This window comes from Vigna unguiculata, chromosome 4, assembly GCF_037176805.1.
Source record: "Vigna unguiculata cultivar grain cowpea cultivar isolate G323 ecotype 2 chromosome 4, ASM3717680v1, whole genome shotgun sequence".
Taxonomy (NCBI): domain Eukaryota; kingdom Viridiplantae; phylum Streptophyta; class Magnoliopsida; order Fabales; family Fabaceae; genus Vigna; species Vigna unguiculata.
Window position 1 is genome coordinate 1,965,815 of NC_140795.1, and position 16,042 is coordinate 1,981,856.

The 16,042-nt window shown below is 26.9% G+C and overlaps 1 protein-coding gene across 1 annotated transcript; it reads right to left on the reverse strand.

Annotated features, from left to right (window-relative positions):
* Nucleotides 1-15,019: 15,019 nt before the first annotated feature.
* On the reverse strand, nucleotides 15,020-15,864 carry LOC146886622 (uncharacterized). Its single transcript, XM_085672327.1, has one exon. The coding sequence runs from the start codon at nucleotides 15,712-15,714 to the stop codon at nucleotides 15,304-15,306; it is 411 nt and encodes a 136-aa protein (XP_085528453.1). The 5' UTR covers nucleotides 15,715-15,864; the 3' UTR covers nucleotides 15,020-15,303.
* Between the last annotated feature and the right edge of the window lie 178 nt (nucleotides 15,865-16,042).

Here is a 16,042-nt window from a genome sequence, read left to right on the forward strand (position 1 = left end):
TAAATAGACATAAAAAGACTAATTAAATATCGATTATTAACGTTAGATTATAGTGGAATATTTAAATAAGTAAAAAGAAGTGTAGAAAGCAAGTTGTGGGTTTACCGAAGCAGCCGCTGACAATGTTCTCCTCGTGGCATCTGAAAAGTGTGATAGATGAGAACTTATTTTCTCTTCTACCACGTCACATTCGAATAAACCTATTTGCAGCCTTTTCTTTTTCTTTTCTCCATTATCCAAATCTTTTTCCTTTTTTTTTTAAACTTTCAAAAAGCTTCTTTACTTTTTCATTTTTAAGCTTCGTAAAACAATTATTTCTATAACACGTTCAAAAAATAATAATGAAGAACACAAGTAACGGGTAGCAGACGTAAGAAGATCTGTTTCATGATTCATTATTTGTTCGATATATTGCAAAAATCTTTTGTTTTAAATTTGATTATTCAAAATTAAATTTTAAAATAAAATCGGATTAAAAAATTAATTTTAAAATTAAACTCAAATTTTTCGAAAGGCAGGGACAGAGCATGTTCCTGGTCTTGTCTTCCTCAACCCGGTCACATTGATGACATCTAAATGTTAGAAAAATGAAAAGAGGGTCCCAATTAGATATGTGATATTGTTCTCTGACATATTGGCCCACTAAAACCTACCATTTTATCGCTACCATTATTCCAACTCTTTCTATATTTGCTAATTCAACCATTTTCCTTTTTCTTTTCTTCTGTCTTAACAAAAATTAGATTTTTTATTTTTTTTAAGTTTTTTAAAGAAAGAAGAGTAAATAACTATAATATAAAAATAGTGTATAAATTTATAGAGTGTGTTTGTTTCAAGATATTTACTGAATTTGAAAGTAAGTGTTTTAAAGTAATATACTAAGATGGATTTAAGCCAGAATAGTTTAATCCCATTCTTTTACGAGTGAAAATGATAAAAAAAAAAACAACTCAACATAAATACTTTACATAAATGCTCTTTACTTTTATTTGAATGATAATATTAATTGTAAAATAAAAGCTACTAAAAAATTAATGACAATAGTAATTATTATCAATTAATACTAATAATATTAATAATTATATTTTATTTTATATTAATTTTAATCATGAATTTAATTTAAGCAAACAACAGTGGGCAAAAGTTGTACGGCACACAGGATTTGTTAATACCTTGTGCACTGTTCGGTGCAACTCACTGTGGCGGCTTTCACACTTCCCCATGACACGTGCCACCTCAGTTCCTCCACTTCACACGTGCCACTCTCTCAACTCTTACGTGCCAAACTTTTTTTCTTTTACTTTTTTTTTTTAAATGTTCTCTCATAAATATCTCTTAGATTTAAACTAATAATTTCAATTTTCTTTCTTTCATGACGTGGATGCATTTCCAGCGCTCAAACCAAAACCACCATCAGAAACACTTCTTACCTATTTATTATTTTTACATTCTCATTACTCCCTCAAATAAAAAATTCTTTATTATAAAAATTCTTAATCTAGAACTCTGTTCATACACTTTTTTCTTTTTTTATTCTTTTCAGTTAAATAAAACTATTTTTTTAATAACCTTTCCTGAAAAAATCTTGAAAAAGAAAAAAAAAATATTCTGGTAACTTTTTCCGACAATTGCTCAGTGTATCGTGAATGCGGTCTGATTTGTTTGGTCTGTCAGCACCGCTACCTAAAACCAATCACAACGTTAATGAGATAAGTGAAGAAATCGTGATATTATGGAGTTGTACAAATAAAAAGCTTTTCACATGCACCTCCAATTGACTTTTCAGTAAAGCCACATACCATTTCCCTATGAAGACAAAATTAAAAACAAATCAATTAAAATTTCACAGTTAAAATACTTTTACTAAAATAACATATGAAACTAAACCACAGATGCAAATATTAATATTTCATTATTTACGTGGCTTAATATTTCATATTGATCAAACCATTTGTTGAAATAATATAATTTTAATTTGCAATACTCAATTAGTTATCTAATTTTTTTATATGGTATATTTTTTTCAAGTGTATAGTAATCTTGGTTATGATTATTAAGTTAGTCACTTCAGTAATTTTTTTTATTATGATTATGTGGTCAATCACTTCAAATTATTAATTTTGATAGTACTATTGAATTATATATTTAGATTATATATGTATTATAATTATAGTTATTTAGAGATTATATATATATATATAATATTAATATTAAATATATAAGACTTGACATCACTTTAGCTCCAAAATTTTAAAATAATAATGCTATAAATTTTTATTTTTATATAATATTTAATTTTATCTATTTTATTTAATGTTTTACTTTTTGATTCATATTTATTCTCAGATTATTCTCAGATTGTGATCTAGCTACACATATTTTGTTTATCTACGTATTTTTTTCGTGTGATGTAATGTAACTATTTGATATAGTTATAATAGTATACAGTGGTTATCTAACATTTTATTTTTCCTTCAAACTTTACTTTCCAACTTACTTTTGACTTTTGCTTTTGTATTTTGAATAAACTATAACTACTGTTTTAGGGTCACCAGATATGTATGTTGGAATTTTTTATATATATAAATTACTTAATTGTATAATTAAATAAGTGACTAATCTTTCTTTAAAAATCCCATTGGATCAGTGAAAGGTTAAAATAAAACCAAATGTGATTTCATATGTACAACTGTAGCCAGTAGTTTTTTTTTTTTTTTTTTTTTTTTGCATAGAGATATAATTACGAATTTTATAAATAAAAAGTATAACTATGAAAATTTCAGCAGACACATTCTTTTATTGTATATCAATTAAAAAATTCCTAATAGTGAATGATTGTGAATTTGCAATGATTCCAATATCATTATTACAAAGTAGTAAAATTATGCATTTTTGAAAAATAATAAAGATTGAGTTATCATTAATACAATAATTAAAAGGTGATAAAGTTTTTTAAAATGTATTTTGATTTTACTTGTTATTCTACAAGGGATAGTAAAAAAAGTAAAAGTTGAATAAAGTTGTTGCACTTATATATTTTATACATGAAAGATTATACGTAAAAATAATTTTTTAAAAATTACATACATCAAATAAATAAATCTTATCATGTATTATTATAGATAACATAAATATACTGAACTTGACAAAATATATTAGAAGTATACAAACATTGAAAATAATTTTTTACATCATTTTCTGCTGTTCAATACTATTTTATCCCATGTTTACATTTATTTTTTAATCATTATAATTGTGTAACCATACGATATAAACAAGGTAAATTATACACTATAGTTCATATAAAATTTATACTACCAACAGTAATAACCTAACATATATAGCTAAAATGGTAATAACCTATAAAATAGCTAAACACTGTTAACTAACTTTATAATTAACACTCCATTGTTTTATTATTTTTAACATTGAATTATGAATGACAAAATTAATTATTCAATAATATTTATTGTATGAAATTATCTTTTCGCTAAAAATTATTATTTTATTTACATTTTCTTTTTAGATTTTTGACACCATAATTATAAATTGTTGTGGGAGTATGAGTTGATAGTATAAGAAACATATTAAATCTTATTTGTGATTTGAGTAGATTTGTTTTTATGTGCAAATAATGAATTTTTTTATCATTTGTTCTTTTACTGTTTTATTGTCATGCGACTATGAGAAATATTGAAACAAAGTTTTCATAAATTACGATTTTCTTTTTTTTTTTAATTTGGTTGTTCAGGAAGTCTTTTTGTAATATTTTGCTTAAAGTAATTAAAGTAAATACAATTGTCGTGATTATTTGAATGATTTGGAGATAAAATATTATAATAAATTTTTGGATCCATTGGTAAGTAATCGAATTTTGTTAAATATTTTTGTTTTCTTTGGCTATTTTTTTTCATATCTTTTCTTTTCCGTTTATATTTATCAATTTTTTTATAACAGTAATTTATTAGAATTAAAAAATGTAAGTTGCTTAATATTTCTATCAAGAAAAAATATGTGTATATATGATATGGGATTTAAAAGTCACTTAAATTATTTAATAAAAAATAAAATACCGACAGGAAGCATCTTAAATCAATGACATTAAACTCCCAACTAATACCATTTTTCCACCTAAGCTCTTACTCTATTGGTTTTTTAATGTGTTGTTTAAGACTATTCATTTAAATTTTAATAATTAATACTTTTTAATTTTAATAAAATAGTCATAATTGTTTTAATTTTTTAATTTCTACATCACCATAAATATGTATAAATTCATTAAAGGTGAAATAACAACAAGCATATTTTCTCAATGATATACTGAATTTTTAAGATAACATTTAAATAAATAAAATTTTCCAATTAAAAAGAATCGTAGAGAACGATTTTTTATTTTCTTTTATCAAAATGATGATAAAGCAATTAATATCTACCAGAAAAAGAAAAAAAAGTAAATAATATTTGGGACATAAACGGTATCTGTGAAAGTACCAATGTGTCCCTTTTGTTGGGTTGAAATTTTCGATGTGGGAAAGGATAATGAAATCGAAGATTTCTCGGGATATGACGTGTTTGGTTTGGCAGATAGATAACTGCGTTTCAGGAAAATCATGTAATTATTTTAAGCTCAATTTAAAACGGCGTCGCTGTTCCCCATTGCATCACGTCTTCTGCCAAGTGCCGACACAAATTATTTAAATATTACATATAATATAATTTAATATAAAATAAAGTTATTTTAATTATACTCATATGTGTTTGAAAACGTTATATTTTATTTTTCGCTGTATATTTTAAAAACATTCCTACTTTTTTTATCAATACTTGCAGGCCATCTTTTATTAATAATTACTTATTTTTCCACGATTATAATCTCATACATATGATTAATTTGTTTATCCGAAATATGTTAAAAAACAACAGAATAAATAAAACCAAATTAAGACAGCTAATAACGCTAGATAAATGTCAGAATATTTGAAAGATAAAGAAAAGACAAAAGTGAAAGAGAGATTTGAAAACTGAAACTTTATAAAGTTAATCCGAAAGTTCTGAAATTTAGACTAAGATGATAAATTTTAAATCTAATATAATTATGCTTAATTTTATAACGTTGAAAATAAAGGTAAGTTTATTAAATTGATCCAAATCAATTGATTAAGTTATAATAATTAAATTCGTGGACGAATAATCCACTTTCAAATTTTGATTACCTCTACAGACTTTTTTTTTTCTTTGTGGAAACTCTTTTTTCTTCGTAAAACAGTGTCAGAAAGATGTATATCTCAAGGAAAAGAATAATTAAAGAAAGATAATGACGTTATTTCTTTCTTAAAGGAAATAAAGTATTAAGAATTAAAGGCACATTTTTAGAATTAGTTAGGAATTAGTGAGAGCGCGTTTTCTTTTTTAATTATAGTTTACGTGTTTACTTATAATTATGAAAACATACACACTTTTTTATTAATTGCTTTAAAAGTTCCGTAAAAACACTACAATAAAAATATTATCTTTCTTTTATTTATAACTTTTAAATAAAAGTATGAAGATAGTGTTTTTATTGTTTTTGTATGACTACCAAATTAGGATAAAAAAAACTATTAATACAATAAATTAAATTAAGCATCCAAGTATTAAATATTTTTAACTTAATTATTAACACGTATGCGTATGATTTATTATAAATTCCTTAACATGCTCTAATTCTTAATAAAAAAAATCACTTAAATTAAAATATTATTGAAAAATCGTTTAAGTTGTAATTTATAGTTGCGAAATAAAATATAAAATTTAAAGAATTATGTATTTAGATATTTTCAATTGAATATATAATAAGCAAAATATTTTATTCAGTATTTACAATACTTTTTTTTTTTATTTTCATTTAAGTATTTTGTTTCTTTTTTTAAGAAACGGTGTGATCGTTAATTTTGTATTTTCATATAAAATTCATGAATCATTTTTTTTCTTCTTTAATTTACCAGTAAATTTGTTTTTTTGTTAATCCAAGAACAAGTTAACACACGAGTAGGAGAAGATTGGAAGAAAAATATGTAAGTTAATAGATAAGTCGGAAATGAAAGACAAAACTAATAACACGTTGTTTAGTTAACCACGAAAATGAAATAATAGATACTGAGAAAAAATATTTTAAAAACATAGTATAACATTTTTTAAAAAGTATTTAATTAAAAATATCAAAATTTATAAATAACATAAATTTTAATTATTCAAACAAATATTAATAATTAGCCTTGTAAATAATTTTATAATTTTTTGGTTTTGAAGTAAATTTATTTTAATTTTTTATTATACTAAAATTAGTAAAAAATATATTTACATAAAATAATAATAATGATAAACAATAGTACCATGAATCATGATAACCTAGTTGACAATAATAAGTATGAAAATAACAACCACGTAGTATTAATAGTAATAAATAATAAAAAAAAAAAAAGTTAGTCCATTGAGATTGACTTATTAGCAAAACATTTGTTCTTCTGCAATAACGCAGAGAACCGAACCAAACCTTAACGTAAACCTTAATTTTTTAATGATTAATTAAAGTTTTTTTTTTTTTGAGATAGAAATAAAAGTGGTAATAGATCTTAGCAACTAAGTATCCGAAGAGACAAAGAAAAAAAGTGGTGGGATCCAGTGGAAGAGGTTGTATCGAAGTATGAGTGTGGATGCATTTATTATTTCACAATAAGAGATATCTATTAATGTGAATGTCAACTTCAACATGCATATTTGGTTAAAGAAGGCATGGAGCAAACAAGGGTTAGTTGCACATGTCAATTCAACTATTAATCTCAAAAAATTAAATTAAAATAATAAATAAATAAATAAATGGTGGGCCTTTTAGATAAAAATATTGCACTTTGCATATCCCATTCCCACACAACACATCATGCACCACACATTTCTTAGCTCCTTCATGCTTTTTTTAGGTTATTTTTTCACTTCACTCGTTCCTTGCATTTCTGGAAAATTGTCTCTTTCGGAAGTGACAAATTTTTAATTCAATGTTCTAGGTGTACTTCCCTTATGCAATTTGAATTCTGCTTTTTATAGCATTTGATTAAATTTAATAAGATAATACAAGGGTCACGATGCGGTTCGGTTATTCTAAACTCTGTCTAGAACTTGATTCATAAAATGTGGATTGGGTTGGTCCATCTCGTGTTAAAAATGTGAATTGAAAATTCTAGTTCATCCTGTGCAAGTTCGGGTTCACAGACCCATGGACCGACCCGTTACTTTTTTTAATTTCTGATAATACTTTAATGTTCAACAAATTGACAAACTTTAACATTTTTACAAAATTAAGGAAAAACTTTGGAGAATTGAATGAAAAATTGATAATTCAACATTTTCATCATGTTCATATTCGTACTTTGACATACATATGTATTTTTCAAATTTTAGCACATTAAAAAATACATAACATTTGTTTTTTTCACTCCTACAAGAATTTAGAACATTAATGCAAAAGTCAAGAAAAAAATAATTAATATACACAAATGTAAGTTTTTTTTTTTGTAAACAACAAGTCAATGCGTGCAGACTAGGTCACAGCTCACATGGACTGTGATTATGCGAATCGGACTTTTACAGTCAGCAAATTCAATATCTCAATTTGTTAGAAGTGGGCTTTAAGTCTAACTCAACAATTGTCTTATCTTTAGTCGATGTGAGACTTTTAATACACCTCCTCATGCTGAAATATATACATCTCGTAAGTGGGACTAGAAATTAATGGGTGGTCTGTTAGCGGTGATACATTGTTAAAAGTGAGCTTTAAGTATAACTCACACAAAATCGGCTTATAAAGTGAGATTTACACCTAACTTATATAATACGAAATTATCTTATCTTTAGTCGATGTAAAATTTTCAACACAATTTACCTGCTGACCTACTTGGCCAAACCAATATCATCATTAAAATAAATAAAAAAATGTGTTGCAAATTTAAAGTTTATTACATATACCATCGACCATACATGGGCTAAAGAATATTTCTACTTTATAAATTAATTTTATAAAATGAAATATATAAATGATCTAAAAAGAAAATAGTTGATATTGATTATATATCGATCGTTTTCACTAAGGTAGTGTAAGAAAACATGTCGTACAGCGGTGCGTTGGATTGTCCTTCCACTTGCATTACAACTGCCAAACTACCTCACACCAACACAACACATTGCAGTAATGCTGACTCAGTCAAACCACCCTTATCTTTTTTTCAAACCTTCTCCTCCTTCCATTTCATTATATTATTATTACATTATATCACAATAATAACACTTTTTATACCTATTTTTTAAATATTTCTCTTAATTTCTTATTATATTCCACTTTTTATTGAATGAAAAATATTTTTTTCATTTCTTATGTTTCTTTTTTTATATTTTTCAAGTTTTTTATTTTTTTTAGTTTTCTTTAACTCATGCATCGAATTCTTTTAAACATAAATCCTTTTTATAATAGTTTTAATTACAAAATATAAAATATGTTGAATTTAAAATTTCTATACACCATTAATATATTTTTATTTGATTTATTCATAAATATTAGTACAGATGATTTAATAATATTTTATTTCTATTGTATTTATTTAATTTTTTTATAATAAATTTTTGTTTGATTATGCTTTTCTTATCGTGTATCGACGTGGTTTTATATTTTATATTTTATTTTACATTTTAAAAATATTTCTTATGATAAAAATGAGTGATGAAATTTAATGTCAAATTCGATAATACTGTTTAGCATAAACTAGAAATAATAAAAAAATATTTATTTTTTAGTTTAATTCAATAAAACGGTTTATTAAAAATACAAACCGATTACTACCACCACTACCCCTTTATGATGTCATGTGACGCATTTCATTTCCATTTTTTAATTTTTAATTCAGTAGCGTCTCATTTCATTTCATTTACCGCTATTATGTGAAATATAATAATCGCTTCTTATTACACTCGAGACTTATTATTATAAGACTTAAATAATGTGATATATTATTATCATGTTTATAAAATGTTATATAAATAAATATGTAAATAAAAGTGTACAAATAAAAAAGAAATAGAGAAGTATTAAGTAATTTTTACACTTCAATCAATTTTCTTTATTTTTTTTTTATAATAATTATAAGGTAGTATAATTTAATATTGTTTTCTCGTACTTGTCTCTCAATATAATTAAGAACTACAAGTTGATAGATTTTCTATTGACTATGCAATAACAACCATTGACTTACACAATCATGGTGTATCACACGCAAGTGTGTTATGAGAAACTATATTTTCTATTGACTAATAATAATCATTTACTTAATGCATTAATTGATGCATTTTTGACTTTGCTTCCCTCCACCTCTATGTATATTTTATTATAATTATTGTTAATTCAATTTTAATTATATTTAACTCACACTACACTTTGGTATTGCAATTAAAATAATTAATAAGGAAGGGAAGATTCTATTAATCGAATTATTTGAGGAATATAAAATTATTTTAAAAAATTATGGTATTATAATTATTATTAAGGTCAAATATGTTTTTATCCCTTAACTTTTAGTGAATTTTGATTTTGAAATTAGTCTATTTCGAAACTTTGAACCAATTTTAATCATTTATCTTTCCAAATATGTGAATTTAGTTTTTTTAATCAAATTTTGTTAAGTTTATTTGATATTTTAAACGCGTTTCATAATAGTATTTAACTTAACATTAAAGCAAAATTGTATTAAACAGTATAAACAAAATTGGTCCAAAGTTTGATTAAACAAATAAACCTAACAAAATTTGATTAAAATGATTAAATCTACGTATTTCGAAAGATAAATCACTAAATTGGTCAAAAGTTTTGAAATGAACTAATTCAAAATTTACTAAAAAGTTAAGGAACCAAAAATATATTTAACCATTATTATTATTATTATTATTATTATTTTGTTTTGTTTTATTTAAAAGCAGAAAGTACTTTGCTTTTGTTTTTCCTTTTGCAAGAGAATGAATGCTTCTAATCTTTACGTCACCTCGAATTGTTCTGTGGGAATCATTAAAGTTGACATAAAAAAATCACTCAGAAAGCAAGCCCAATACACATATTTAAAGATACACAAAAAGTAAAGTTTATTCATAATTGACTAAATAATTATTAACATTTTTAAGTAATAAAAAATATAGTAAGATTTTAGTGTAAAAATATTTTATTCCTTTAATTTTAATTGAACTTTGTTGATATTTAAAGTAACTAATCATAAACACGTATTTAACATTAATAATTGTTACATGTATTTATATATTTATTAAAAATACGCTAATAAAATAAAATAAAACAAATATCAAGAACTTTAAATTTAAAAGGTAGAAAAATAAAAAACATTTTTTTTAATGATATATTAACATTAACTTTTATGTCAATGCTAATTTTTTTCTTTATTGTAATGAATATAGATAATGATTGTTAATGATAAAAAATATATATATATTTAGTTCTATTAATCATTAACAAAGTTTTAAAAAATTAAGAATTAAATTATTGAACTAATATATTAAGAAATTGATTTTTATATTAAATACGAAATGTTTGAATATTTTTTTATACTAAATAATTATTTACGGTTTATAATGTAAACTCCATTTTTTTTCATCTTATATGTGTTTGGGCCTAGCCTTTTCGTAGGCTCAAGGCCAGGCCATGAAGGGGATCCCCAATACCCTGTCCAGCCCCTCTCACTCTCACTTTGTCTCTTTTTCCAGAAACCATTCTCTCTTCCCTCTCTCTACTGAAGTAGGAGCTCTACTAGGGCACAGGAAACCTTCCATTTTTGAGCTTGTCAAAATTCATTCTACCTCCAAGTAAGTCGAACTTTGAAACTCCTTGGTCCTTTCTTCACGTTTTTACCGTTTGGGTACGTTGGTTTGGTTAGGGTTTAACCTCCTACCTCTGTTTTGTCATGGTTTTCATGTTTCAGCTCACTGCTCTAGCTCTTGGAGCGGTGGTGTTCTTTAGTTGCAGACTTGTTGTGTTTGCTAGCGTCTAAAAAGGTAAGGGAAGCTAGTTTTTTTTTTTTTGCGTTTTTGAAATATGTGGTTCGTTTCTGTTTTATGCTTAAATGATTGCAAAACATTAGTTTTGGTATATTTTTGAGATAGAGGTTCAAATATTCATGAAACTGTGATGTTTGACGTCTTTTTTCGTATTCTGATGCGTCGCACAGTCGTTGGGCGAGTTCCTTGGCTCGCTGGGCGACTGTGTATTTTTCTAATATGCGCAGTTTTAGAAAAATTGACTTTTCTGACTCATTAACCGTTGGATTGAGCTCAAATTTTGACACGTGGTTCATAACATTCTATTTTATGTTTTGACCGGTTGGATCTTCGATTAGATGTCTGTAGCTTGAGAAATGTGTCATGCATTACTGCAATGATTTTGGTTTTGTGATAATAAATTTTCTTACAAATTTTGGTGTAAGAATTATGGTTGTGTGTTGTGCTTGATTGTATGAGATTAAATGAAGTCTTGTTATGTTGAGTATGAAATGGAAAACATGACTTGTTTGGTTGGTGGTGGATTGGCATGAGACTTGAGATGACATGTGAAAATTGTTGGTAAAAGAGTTTTAAGGGAAACTCTTGGTGATGGTGGTTAGTGTATACCTTGATATAGGAGATGTCTAGATAAAAGAGGGTATCCTGAACTCTAATAACTGTTCACGCTCACATAGAGCAGAATGGTTAATGTGGTGAGAGTGGCAGGAGGTCCTAGTCTTGGGACATTTTGGGTCCAAGACAATAGAGGATTAACCCTGTGTGTGGTTGGGTGATAACCCCTTGAGTCTAGACTCTGCAGAGTTTAGAAACCAACACAGGTGCATACTTCCTTTAGAATCCTATATCAAGAGTATGATCCGGATATCGAGTTGTAGTAACTTGCATTTGATTGTTCTCACATGATCTGAGTGTTTTCTATTTAATTGTTAATAACTTGTTTTGCCTTGTACATGCTCTATAATTTGTTAAAGATATTTTACATTAGCTTACCCTTTAATCTTCGTGTTGTGTTTGTCTTGTTTTCTCTTTTGCGATGATCACCTTGTTGGTGGGAGCATATGGGAAAAACGTTGAAGGTGGACCTGATGGTAACAGTGGTGCGGTGTAGTGGACCCTGTCACCTTTGGCTATTGGGAGCAGTTTTATGACCTTAGTGCCTTTTGTTATTCCTTGCTCTATAAGTTTTGCTTTTTGTATAAATGTTGAACCCCTATGGATTATGTTTTGTTAGAGGCATGTATGATAGATATGCCTCAATTTCTTTTAAGTACTTCTCGGATGACTGTAATGGAAAATCCTTATGTATATTGTTCATCTGATGACTCTCTTATTCCTATAATTATGCGATGCTTTATTTAATAATTTATACTATTTAAATGGGATGTCACATATAATACAATATTTTAGACTCATATCAAATTATAAATAGTATTTAAAACAATTTTTAAAATAATTTAAATTCATTAATCGTGTAAAATATTTACATCGACATATATTAGAATTAAACTTAAAAAACAAAAAATGGAAGCAACATGTTAAGTATGAAGGCATGAACATGTTGTGTTTGAATGCATGGCATGTCGAGGTCTAGTTGTGAACCACTTTTCACATTGCTATTAAGTCTAAATTTTAAAATATTAATGAAAACCTAGATGAAGCTTTCGCTATAAGGAAAAAAAAAAACTAATTTTTCATATTAAGAAATATTAATAGTAAACGATTATTTTAGTCATTAAAACATAGTTTTAAAGACTATTTTAACAAGACTATTTTACCAGTGTATATAAAAGTTTATTTTGTCATAATTAAGTGAAAAAAATAGTTAGAATTCAAGAATATGAAATATATTTATATGGTCATTGACCAGTTGAATCAATTCTCCAATATAAAATCGATAATTAGATATTTTTTATTTAACATGAATTTTTTATTTTTTAGTTGATTTTGAAAATCCAACATATACGAATTCTGTATTAGAAAATTAATTTTAACCAATTTTACGATATTTTGATACAGAATCAAATACGCACAAATATCTTGTTTGGTAATAAATTTTGACATAAGTGATTACCGAAGGGAAGAAACAGACTAAAAATAATCACTTCCACCATTTAGAATCACTTTTATAAGGGAAGAAACGCAAAGTAAAGATTGTTTCAACGCTATAAATAGGTTCTTTTGAATCAGGGCAGAGAACAACAGAAAAAAGCCCAGTTCTATATGAGAGTGCAAATTTTCATATCCAGTTGGGCCATGGACTGAGGGAAAGTCCAATTGGGCTTTTCATGTAAAGATTATCACAAAAAAGAGTTTTGGAATATCACATTTTTTATATTCAGCACAGAATTTATAAATAATTTTTTGAGAACATGATTTTAAGAAACATATATTATATATTGAAAAAAAATTATTTGTAAATTGCATAACTTCATGTGTTTACATTGAATTAGAAGATGTAAATTCTACATTATCAACAGAACTGAACTCCTTGTTATAACAGGGTCTAGGAGCCCAATGGGCTTCCCAATGGGCTTTGATCCAAGTAAGAAAAACTATTATCCAACTTTTAACAATATAATAGTTGTTTGTTGTATGTAATGCATGAAAATTGATGGTACACAAAATATATAGGTTATACATATTGATTTAATCAGAATATAGGTTATATTTAATATTTTAAAACCATAGAAATATTGAATTCTATAAAAGAAGCAAAATTTTATATTGAAATTGGGTAAATACTTTAAAAGTTGTTTTTGGGATTGATAGGTATGCTAAAAGAAACTTATTTATGATATTTTTGTTGAAGTAAAAATAGAACAAAATTTTAATTTAGTTACGGTCATATTTTCATTTAAGTGAAGAAATTTTTGATGCAGTGAAAATAGTAATACAACTAAGCATTGTCTGCGTCCTACTTTTACTTAAATGAAGGACCATAAAAATTAGGAAGCTTGTAAATGATTTTTCTATTCTTTTAATCTGAAATTGCTTTTCAAAAAGCAATTGCTTGTAACATTGAACACTAGCTAGCTCTTTTTTTATCAATATGAATCCTTTCACTGACTTTACGCATTCACTTTTATTCCTTTTACATTCCCAACTTTACTTGTTACATTCCGTTACACTTCTTCACTTTAGCTTTTCTCAATTTTCTTTTATAACTCCACTTTTATTTCTTGAATTATAAACCAATTCTCCTTCAAATTCACCATTCAAACTAATACATACCAACTTCTATTTTTTTTCAAAGCCTCATTAACATAAACTGAAGTTTGATATTTGTTTCGATCAAAGCATTGAATTGAAATTTTGATTAACACTAATCATATCAATTTGACTTATTTTATGGTCATTTTTTAGCAACCCCACCACCATTCTTGTCAAACCCAACTTGAAAAAGATGGCACAATGTGATGCAATGAACAAAAATCTCCATTGTGGCAGACAAAGACCCTTTTTTCTTTCTTGGACAATTCTTCCATTAATCTAAACTCATTTTACCAATTATAAAAGTCAAATCACATTCCACTTCCTCCACTTCTATTATTTCTTCAATTTTTTTTATACATTTATAAAAAAAAAGTTTTAAATCTAATATAACTCATCGCCCTATAAATTAACACTTGCATTCAATTTGTTTATGTATAATTTCTAACCTAATGACATGCTACTTTTTCATTATTCATTGTCCAATCACCACACTCCATAAAGTAAAAGCTTCTTCCACAAAATGCTTCAATGTCCCGGGTAAATAAATAAATAAAAAAAACAAACTTTTTGATTTTTTTTTCTTATTAAATAAAGGAAAACACATTAAGAGAAATTGGGATCCTTCAATTTCTTCATATGGGCAAGAGGGGACATTTATGAACAAAGAGATGAAAGAAAAATGTGTTCTTTCTTCATCAGCAGAAAAAGAAAGAAAAAAAGACGACAGTTAATAAAACAAACTTGTGTTCCATTTAAGATTAAGGAAGGTGAGAATCGAAAAAAGATAAAAAAAAAAATGTTCCTAATTAAAAGCAACTTCATGCTAATCTCCTATATTATTACTACAATTACAATTAAAACCTAATTAACTCCGAAGAGAACACAGACAAAGAGATGGAGGAGACGTGTAGATTCAGTTTTCCTTCTTGTTCGGAGAAAACAAGGCAACCCAAACCTTCAATGTCCGGCGGTTACATCGGCAGCGCGTGCGTTCCACACGCCAACAATTATCTACGCCCCGCCGCCCTCGGCGGCTTCCGGCGCCGCGGCGTTCAAGTCAAAACCCTCAATTACGTTAGCCACCTCCCCACGCTTTTTCTCTGGGTTGCCGTCATCACCCTCTTGCCGGCCGTCGGCTTCTTCGCTGAGGTCCACCGCGAGCTCCGCCGTCTCCAGCGCCTCCCGCCACTCCCTGCCGCCCCTCCCTTTGTCGTCAAAGTACTTAACGGCCACCCTCATCCTCCTCAGTATGGCGAAAAACTCCTCCACCTCCTCCTCCGTGGGAATCCCATCACCATCACCACCACCACCAACACCATCTTCTTCTCCTTCTTTTTCACCCTTTAACCTCTTCTTCTTCACTCTCTCGCCTTCTTCTTCCACTCTGGTGACCCTCTTGTTCTTCCTCTTCTCCATTTCCATGACGATGATGGTGACTCAGATCCCACAAAGAAAAAATCAGAATTAACAAGAACTACATAGACTTTGTTTCCTCCATCCGAAGATATATGAATTCAATTGATGAAAATAAAGACTTCAACTTTTCCTATTCTTCAATGAACATATATAATATATAAAGTAATGTCTATGCACAGTCCCAAGCCAAGACTATTCATTTAAATAAATTATTAACCTATGCTTTCACTTTTCGGTGAATTTTCTATCTTTTTGCGGTGAAATGTTATACCATCAAATTACTTAAAAATATAAAATAAAAAGTAACTTATATATTTGCCATTACTTAAAATGA

Excerpts from the sequence above, each read along its gene's own strand:
- LOC146886622 (XM_085672327.1), bottom strand. The coding sequence starts at position 15,714 with ATGGAAATGGAGAAGAGGAAGAACAAGAGGGTCACCAGAGTGGAAGAA.